We start from the raw sequence: 10,422 nt of genomic DNA on the forward strand, positions 1-10,422 counted from the left end.
GTATAGCTGAATAATGTATAGCTGAATAATGTATAGCTGAATACTGTTTAGCTGAATACTGTATAGCTGAATAATGTATAGCTGAATACTGTTTAGCTGAATACGGTATAGCTTAATAATGTATAGCTGAATACTGTTTAGCTGAATACTGTATAGCTGAATACTGTATAGCTGAATACTGTTTAGCTGAATACTGTATAGCTGAATACTGTATAGCTGAATACTGTTTAGCTGAATACTGTATAGCTGAATAATGTATGCTGAATACTGTTTAGCTGAATACTGTATAGCTGAATAATGTATACATAGCTGAATACTAAATATACTTAGGTGGCAGTGGTAGCTTCAAGGTTAGAGAGATGGGACAGTTACTGGATGTTTGTCTGTTTGTGTCCCAGGGCTGAGAAATCTGGTGAGAGGGAGCTGGCAGCTGGACGGCTGCTGGCATCAGAATCTTCAGGTGCCACCTACTGAGTTGTGCCCTTCAGCAAGAGAGTGGTAAGGGTAGCCTAGTGGTTAGAGCGTTGGACTAGTAACCGGAAGGTTGCAAGTTTGAATCCCCTAGCTGACTAGGTACAAATCTGTCGTTCTGCCCCTGAACAGGCAGTTAACCCACTGTTCCTAGACCAGTTAACCCACTGTTCCTAGACCAGTTAACCCACTGTTCCTAGACCAGTTAACCCACTGTTCCTAGACCAGTTAACCCACTGTTCCTCGGCCGTCATTGTAAATTATAATTTGTTCTTAACTGACTTGCCTAGTTAAATAAAGGTAAAATAAAAAGGCACTTAACCCACTGTTCCCAGGGCATTGCTCTGCGGCTGAGACTGTGCTTCCAGCCTTCTGTGTCATGTATGATGTGCCAGGGGTTAAATAAACGAGTAAAATAAACATTGGACATGTAACCCATTGGGTTGTAATTGGGTTGTGTTGGGGTTGTGTTGGGTTGTATTGGGGTTGTATTGGGTTGTGTTGGGGTTGTATTGACTTGTGTTGGGGTTGTATTGGGTTGTGTTGGGGTTGTATTGGGTTGTGTTGGGGTTGTATTGGGTTGTGTTGGGTTGTATTGGGTTGTATTGGGTTGTGTTGGGTTGTAATTGGGTTGTGTTGGGTTGTATTGGGGTTGTGTTGGGTTGTATTGGATTGGGTTGTGTTGGGGTTGTATTTTGTGTTGGGGTTGTATTGGGTTGTGTTGGGGTTGTATTGGGTTGTGTTGTTGTATTGTTGTGTTGTTGTGTTGTGTTGGGTTGTGTTGGGGTTGTATTGCGTTGTTTGGGGTTGTATTGGGTTGTGTTGGGTTGTAATTGGGTTGTGTTGAGTTGTATTGGGGTTGTGTTGGGTTGTATTGGGGTTGTGTTGGGTTGTATTGGGGTTGTATTGGGTTGTGTTGGGGTTGTATTGGGTTGTGTTGGGGTTGTATTGGGTTGTGTTGGGTTGTAATTGGGTTTTGTTGGGTTGTATTGGGGTTGTGTTGGGTTGTATTGGGGTTGTATTGGGTTGTGTTGGGGTTGTATTGGGTTGTGTTGGGGTTGTATTGGGTTGTGTTGGGTTGTGTTGGGTTGTGTTGGGGTTGTATTGCGTTGTTTGGGGTTGTACTGGAATGTATTGGGTTGAATGTTATTGTAAAAAGTAAAGAGGTTTTATTGTCACATACACTGGAGAGGTGCAGTGAAATGTGTTGTTTTACAGGGTCAGCCATGGTTGTACAGTGACACTGGAGCAATTTAGGGTTAAGTGCCTTGCTTCCCCAGTGAGTTTACCCATGCACTGACTAGGACTCTACCACTCTCAGGACTAGGACTCTACCACTCTCAGGACTAGGACTCTACCACTCTCAGGAATAGGACTCTACCACTCTCAGGACTAGGACCCTACCTATCTCAGGAATAAGAGCAATCGTAAATACAGTAAGGAAAGGACCTATTTTGGGAAATGAATGCTTAGTCCTTTGGTATTTCGAGAGAGCAAATAGTGCCACTCTGTGGTCTAAAACAGAAAGTGCTTCAACAGAATGCGCCGTAGCGCGAGGCCACCTCTCCAAATTGTATCATATTGCTCGTCGATGGAACTTTTGCCTTGTCCACATCTTTTAATGTAGGTCGGGCAAAGTTGAATAAGTGTTTCACATCTACACAGCATCATTTCTTCGCTGCATTTGCAATCGACGACCATGCATTACTGAAGTCAAGCGCGCGGCAACTTGCTCTTAAGAGAAACGCGCACTGCAGATGTCGAAAGACAACGTGTTTCCTTCATGACAAAGTGTTAGAGAATCATTTAAAATGTCTGTTTCTGAATTACATCCTTGACATTGGTATCAGATTTGACCATGGTTCATTTAATTTGCCTGAGCCTAACCGGAAGGGCGCATAGGCAAACGGAGCATCTTCACCTGGGCTCCGCTATGTTATCTCTGTCGCATCAGTAATGTTTGTGGGGTCTGACACGCTCGACAAATCGAATGAACCATAGGCTTTTGATCATGACTGACGGGTTAGAGTACACGTTATAAGGACAGCAGGCACACACACGTAATGCTTGTAGTTGCATGGGAATCGCACGGCAGACTAAACCCATGCATGTCCCCCAGGTCGATGCCCAAATGGATGCATTGATATAAAGTAAATGAGCATTAGTATCGTCTAATATCTACCAATTACTGACAATAACCAAGGAAACAGCCTATCAGAGAGCGCATATTAGGCTACAATTCTACAGCAGGTCCACACGACGCACAACCCACCAAAGTTCAGTTTAATTCTCATTTACAAGGAGTTTGGAGCCGTTGTAATTGCCTAGATCTTTTGAATTCAAGTTTTAGACACTCGTGTTTTAAAGTTACGCATTATTCATTATTTTTTTCACATGTTGGTGCACAGGCTGAATAGGCCTATCTGTTATTATGAGTTCATGTATATCAATAGAAAATACAGCTGACCAACGAATACATCATTCCAAACAAAAATACACATTTATTTACCAAGACAGAACATCTTTTGGAATGGTGTTTGATAACCCCCATTCTGCGTTATTGAGTGGGTTTATCATTCCCCACAAAATCTGTTGCATTTAACAAGTCAGGTCTTGATTTCTTTGGAACTCATTGTCCAACCTCATTTCCTCGCGGTGGGTGGTTGGCATTTTAATAGAGTATCATGTGTCTGCCAATGCCACACTGCTACACTTGTGAATTGCATATCATTTCTCCTTTTCAAGCAAAGCAATTAAGTATTGTTTTGGTGGCAAACCAGTCGTGGTGATACAGTAATGTAATTGTTTTTTTGTTTTATTTCATTAATTTAAGCCATAATGACCGGTGTAGATATAATTTTAATTCATAAATTAGCATGACGCGAACCTCAATAGATTACGCAGGTAGGCCTATGCAGAAGGAAAAAAAACGAAATTGGCAAGGTACAAGAGGGAGGGGGAAGGAAGACCATTACGCAGGTTGTCATGACATCACCAGCGGCCGGCTATAAAGCCGTGAGTAGTAATTCGTAGAGTTAGAGTAGCACTTGGGAAGCTTGGAGTAAAGACCGACGCAGAGACAGAGAACCAATATAATTTATCGTATACTGAACTTCGCCAAAGAGGAATCCTTTACAACAAAAAACTTGTCAGAATGAACATCTCACATTTGGTGGCATGTGGACTTATGATCACCCTGCTTTCACTGCGGACAGGGGCGAAGCCTCTGACACCGGCGCAACAGAAGGTGAGGTCACTTCATTGATGTGCGCGCTGTAATTTGTGAGCGGAATGCGATTATTTGGAGAAATATATTTGCATGGTGCACAGCTATAGGCTAACTAATATTATTCACATTACGGTTCCCCAAATAGCATCAACAACTGATGCAAGTGTATAGACTACTGGGAATGTATATATTGGTATGCATACTATCAAAGGCCATGTATCATATATATAACCTAGGCTATACTATATACTATACTAAGACCATTGCATTTACATTACACCGCTCATATTGAAGATGGGGGTTTGTATCTTTCTTAATTAACGTACGCATAGGCTATTACTGGAAGGAAAGGCTTGCTTTTTTATTTATTTTTAAAACGATCAGGGCGATATATGGATAGATACTGTGTTCAACGGTGAAACTACAGCCACTTAGGCTACTTAATTGCATACGGTTGACTATATTCATGCTGGTACCCAAGCGCGCGTCTTGAGAAGCGCTCGAGTGGACATAAGATACGAGGACACAGTGACCTTTACATGTAGACTACCCAAATGAGCTTTTGCGCGTCCTACATGTAACATACATATTGGTTGCCTTCAATAGGCTACTAAGTCAATCTTACATATCTTTGAAAACGTGTTTTTTAAACCAGATAACATCCCTTTCCCACCCGTTGAAAGGGCGCATCTGCCATCAGGAGAGACTCATAGCGCAAATAATTCAACAACAAAAATCATTATGTCCTTCAATGTAAGGGAATTTAGTAATTGTTTTACCCAACTTTAAACCTAAATACAACGACATGGTTAAAAAAAAACGTTGAATTCAAGTTAGTTGACAACTCAACCAAATGTAAATCAAAACAAGACGTTGAACTGACGTCTGTGCGAGTGGGTATTCTACTGCATGCGCACCTGTCTCTCCAGCTGCATCCGATAATCCCCGGGACTGGGAGACTCATTTCTCACCAGTGTTTGTCGCTTTATTCAACGAATGTGCAATTAGAACGGCTACACACCGTTTCCCATGTGTTAAAACGCAACACCACACACAAATTCAGGATTTGGTTTCAAAGGACGGGCCAATTAATTGCAGCATTTTATGTGATTTCTATTCAGTATCTAACTTAGGTCAGAACTCGTCGTGTAGCTACTGTCTTTTGGTTCCTCCCGACGCGAGTCAAGTGTAGACAGCACTGACATTACTAGATGTAACCTATAATTGAGCAAAGGTTTCATATGGAACATAAATATATTTACAAGGCCAGTTGAAAACAAAAAGTGTCGGGAAAAGTGCAGGATAGTGAGTTTACTGCTTGCCGAAGTAGGCCATTTATGTCCCGAATACGCATATTTGTCGTTAATCAGAATCATTCCCAGATGCGCAATCTGCTGACAGGTGCTTACATAAGTCGTTTCCATATAGAATGTATTATCTAAAGCGGGTGTCTCTTGTTTCTGTATCCCAGTCTCTCAGAAGTTTGCTGGGGGAGGAACTGTCGGAGTTCATGGCGTCGGACGAGAGAGAGCAGAGGCTGGAAAAAGTGCGCTCCCGGGTACGCTTGCTGCGAGACCTGCGCATGGACACTCGCGCCAAGGCCATGTGGGCGCGACTGCTGAACGACCAGCCCAGCGCACGGAGACACAAATCAAACACCAAGAAAGGATCCGCGGCCCGGAGCGGCTGCTTCGGACACAAAATGGACAGGATAGGCACCATTAGCGGCATGGGCTGTTAGAGAAGGCATATCAAGACTTGTTGGTAAGTAACCTAACCTCTCACGCTATCTCCCTTTCTCCATGCGCAATTGCACATCATGTGATTAAATCAGGAGGAACGTACATCACCACCAATTTAGGATGGGAGACAAAAAGGCGAATGATATATATATATTTTAAAGACCATTGGAAAACAACCTAATTTGAGGACCGTTCTATGGGTCTACTACAACATCCCCAATGTAACTCCTGTGAGAATTTCAGATGAGTCACCCATAGACTACAGACTGTAAAAGCGTTGAACAGTTTGCAGTAAATACCCATGTTTTTTATTTATTTAACCTTTAATGTATGCTCGTGGAGGTGATGATGTGGCCCCCTGTGAGCACGTCAGACTGGCAACAGGTTGCAATGTCTCAACCTGGAAGGTGCAAAGACCTTTCAGGGGGCAGGTCCTCAAAATAAAATACAAATACGTTCATCATTCATTTCTCGATATTCATAAAAAAAAATCAAGCTAGCTCACTAGCAGAGTTACATTCATCAACATCAATGATCCGCTGATAGCCCACCCTCTTGCCGATGTAAATCATGCGTTTAGGAGGCACTGTAACTACCTTGCATTTGTGACGAGTGTGTTGATGCGGAAATAAATAGGCCTATGCTAAAAAATGTTAGAATGTTGTGACTTATCTTCAATGCTCTCAAATGGTTAAATAACGACTTCATAATATAGCCTAGTATTCATGCTATTTTAACTCATAGTGGCTTGTTAGCTAGAGTCCAGACTACCTATGCTGCCACTGCTGCACTGACACATGTGCAACTCCTGACAGAAGGGATGGAGTTGGATAGGAAGGTCGTAGATGCAACGGCTCCTCTTTGTCTTTCTGCCTCTCTCTGTGTCGCGTAGCAGCCAACCAGATCCAATATGGATGATTATGTAAATCTAAGTGTTGTTCAGTGTCAATCAAATGTTATGCTGCTGTGGCATATTGGCAATATTGTGGCAATATTGTTAATATTTAAACTAAGTAGCTAGCTACACACGATCGACCGGTCACCACATCTCAAGCCATGCATGTTTGGATTCTGGGCATGCGAGCACCGTACAGGGCAGGCCACCAACGGACGGGTATGGGTGGCAAACTTGACGACGTCACGACTAATTGCGGGCAGAACAACAGACAAAACTGAATACAAAAAAAATATTCCACCACCAATAAGGGCACTTGGCGTGTGGGAGGGCAAAGCGACAGGTGCTCTGCACAGGTAGACTCTTATCTGTGCAAGACACATGCCTGACCTCAAAATTCAGAGTAGGGATACATCCTTCAAGACTAATCCTTTTGGTTTAGGCCTACTGACTAATACAAACACATCTGGTTACGACTGCATTAGGAAGAAGGATAGGGAGAGACCTACAAATGCATCTGCTTCTTGATTGAAATCATGACCAATCACCTGCAAATGGACTTTTACAAGCAGTCCATCTATGTGCTATCTGTCTTTCCTGTGTGGGACAGTGGGAGAGGGCATAACGATGTGTCCCACTGATGCTGTAACAGAACATTGTGTTGAGTACAAAAGCCCCGTAGAATGAGATCACAAATCCCCTCTTGAAATGTTCCAAGTCTGTGGGAAGTGATCAAATTGGCCTTAGGGAGTCCATACACATTGCAGGACATCGTCATAAGTAATCATAGCTATTGGCTGAAAGCCTAATGGGACATATGTGAACACGATGAGGACATAATCAATGACTTCATAATTGTCCCACACTCCAGTCTGCTTTATCAATGGCCTTTGGCCTGACAATAAGATCTACAGTAGATCTCAGAGTCAGGCCAAAGGCCGTTTGGTAATGCAGAATGGATTATGGGACAATTATGAGGTCATCGACCAGTCTCTAGTGGGTAGGAAGAGGAACACCTACAGAGAGAGAGAGAGCAGGTTCCTCTCTTTGTAGATGGACACACTCACAGAAAACATGTAACACACACACACACACACACACACACACACACACACACACAGCACCCTAGGAGGAATGTTCCAGGAAACCCTTCCCTTTTGCTCAGAAAGAAAAGCAGAACATGAAAGGGGCGGTATGCAGGATGAGGCAATGGGGAAACCAGGTGAATCACGCTAAGGGGTGCTTGGCCTTCATGTGGTTGTGTGTGGCTAACAGTGAAATCCTGCCGGGGGGCTGGTGTGGTGCCTTGCGTACGCTGTGGCTCACAGACTGTCTATACAGTATGTGACTAAGTGTGTATGGTTCCTGGGCAGACACCTCTCTTCCTCCTTTTACTAACTTTAATGTGAGAAGTGAGAGATGAGCAGAGTATTGGGCAGTCAATTAAGGATTGTGTGAGAGACTAGGTCTGGACAGTGGTTGGTCGGAGCAGAGGTGTGCTTTGAGACTGTTTAGTTAGAGGGTTTGTTTTAGTGAGACTGACAGGTGATCGGCTATAATTTGTGTCCATATCTATTTAGAGGCTTCTGTGAACAGATCCATCTATTTAGAGGCTTCTGTGAACAAATCCATCTATTTAGAGGTTTCTGTGAACAGATCCATCTATTTAGAGGTTTCTGTGAACAGATGTTTCTGTGAACAAATCCATCTCTTCTGTGAACAGATCCATCTATTTAGAGGTTCTGTGAACAGATCCATCTATTTAGAGGTTTCTGTGAACAGATCCATCTCTGTGAACAGATCCATCTATTTAGAGGTTTCTGTGAACAAATCCATCTATTTAGAGGTTTCTGTGAACAAATCCATCTATTTAGAGGCTTCTGTGAACAAATCCATCTATTTAGAGGTTTCTGTGAACAGATCCATCTATTTAGAGGCTTCTGTGAACAGATCCATCTATTTAGAGGCTTCTGTGAACAAATCCATCTATTTAGAGGCTTCTGTGAACAAATCCATCTATTTAGAGGCTTCTGTGAACAAATCCATCTAACCAGGTCTTTTCTTCTTCTTTCTTCCCAGAGCATTCAGACGATGGGTTCGGACAACTTGGGTTAAGTTGGTCCTCGCCTGAGGAAAATTACCTAAAAAGTGACCGATTTTTGGTACGAAAAGCCACCATGACCAACATATTCAAGGACTGAGACAACAATGATAAAACCAATACATATGTATAACATAAAGACCAACACACAATACAAAATGGCGGATAAGGGTGGAAAAACTAGAAACCGCAAAGCTGTATATTGTCGCTGCTGCTGTACATTCGTGTACTTTCATTCCGCATAAATGTATTTATGTTTTAAAAACTATTTATATGTTTATAAAAGAGATATTTATAAATATGAGTTTTATTTATGCAACATTTTGAAATGGATGCAAACTGCAGGTCAATTCTGTTTGTAACCTTTTTTTTTGTCCTAAACAGTTGTACATGTTTTCAAAATGATTAAAAAAAAAACATTCCATGCACTTATGAGTCTCCTTCCAGTTTCTGTATATGGGGAAACCATGTCTAGGGCTCTATTCAGTGGGAGTCTGAGGCTGTGGCTTTGTTCCGTGATAGTGAACCGCTTACATAGGCCAACAAATCTCTTCTGTGAGTGCTGTTGTAAATTCTCTTTTTATTATTAAGAGGGACAAGTGAATGGACAGAGATATACAAGAACACAAACTGTTAGGCAAGTCCAAATGGCAAATATAGATACTGTATACATAACTTGCTTCCTCTCAACAGTTTCATCATCGGAGTCAACTGTTGTTTCTTAAGCTGCAAACAGCTTTTAACATGTCAGGCTGGAGTGCTTGGATATCCTCATTAATCCTCATGAGGGTCACGTATGTATGCAGGGGAGCTCCTTTTTACAATCATGTGAATGTGTGTATTCATTGGAACATCTACAGCAGAGATATCCGTATGAATCACCTGGATGTTGAGCATTAGGACACACGACACCTAACGTTTTGAAATGTTTTTACAGGAGAAAAATGAAAATAATAATAATTCTTATTGGAGAAGTCCCTATTTCAATCCGTTCTCTTCCATTTGGTACTTATTGAACACAACCCTGCAACCAGCTCTTGACAAACATAACTAAATTTTGAACACAGGAAAGTGTTCAGCAGTGTGATATTTAAACACAAGAGGGCAGCAGTGAGAAAATAAATGTGGAATTCTCCCAACTGTGCAGGTGCATGAGCTGTATGCCAGTGAGCCTGAGCTATAAGGCAATCAGAGACCACTGAAAATGGATAACTGACTCCCTGACAGAAACATTTGAAGGGTATGATCTAGAACATGTCAAAATGGACAGCCCTTCAAAGAATATATAGCAATACATGTGATCAATTTACTGTATTTACCATAATGCTTGATGTAATCAACACCATCCGCCCATCTCATCATGGTCTCTCATCTCATGGTACATTTATTTTAGTTACAGACTACATAGGAATCCATGTGTTGCAGAGAAGTCACTATGAAAAGACGAGCGTGGAGGTTCTGTGTAAGAGTGACGCTCTCCCCTAATTTGATTTGTTCCTATTTAATTAAGAGGAAAGGGGATACATGGGAAAAGGACATCCTATTCTTGGTTAATGAGCTGCTCCTCAGTTTTTGCCATGGTCTTGTTTCTAGGGCGGTATTGGAAATTGTAAGACACAGTGCTTTTAATTTCTCCACTCAGAAGAATAATATGTTGGTCGATGGTCATTGGGGTTGTGTAATATAAATCTAGGACACCAGTTTACTGTATTCTAATCAGCCATCTGTTCTTTATGAGTAGTTTCTAGGGCAAGAACAACCTAACTGTGACTCAACCTAATTGTGACTCAACCTGACTCATAAGAGATGTCTGTAATGACACCTTATTCAAGTTTCCAGTTTTATTGTCACGTGCACAAGTACATTGAAATGCCTCTTTTGCAAGCTCTAAACCCAACAATGCAGTAATCAATACCAGTAATACAAATATTACACTACAAAGTAGAATAAAAACACACAAGAAATTGAGATAAGAAGACGAGAA

General features: G+C 41.8%; 1 protein-coding gene across 1 annotated transcript; it reads left to right on the forward strand.

Moving 5' to 3' along the window:
* The first annotated feature begins 3,497 nt into the window (after positions 1-3,497).
* Positions 3,498-8,866, forward strand: nppc (natriuretic peptide C). The gene is made up of 3 exons (XM_035799216.2): positions 3,498-3,718; positions 5,172-5,464; positions 8,417-8,866. Exons 1-2 carry the CDS (start codon positions 3,626-3,628, stop codon positions 5,439-5,441), a joined length of 363 nt encoding a protein of 120 aa, XP_035655109.1. The 5' UTR covers positions 3,498-3,625; the 3' UTR covers positions 5,442-5,464; positions 8,417-8,866.
* Positions 8,867-10,422: the final 1,556 nt, after the last annotated feature.

This window comes from Oncorhynchus keta, chromosome 22 (genome assembly GCF_023373465.1).
Source record: "Oncorhynchus keta strain PuntledgeMale-10-30-2019 chromosome 22, Oket_V2, whole genome shotgun sequence".
Lineage (NCBI taxonomy): Eukaryota > Metazoa > Chordata > Actinopteri > Salmoniformes > Salmonidae > Oncorhynchus > Oncorhynchus keta.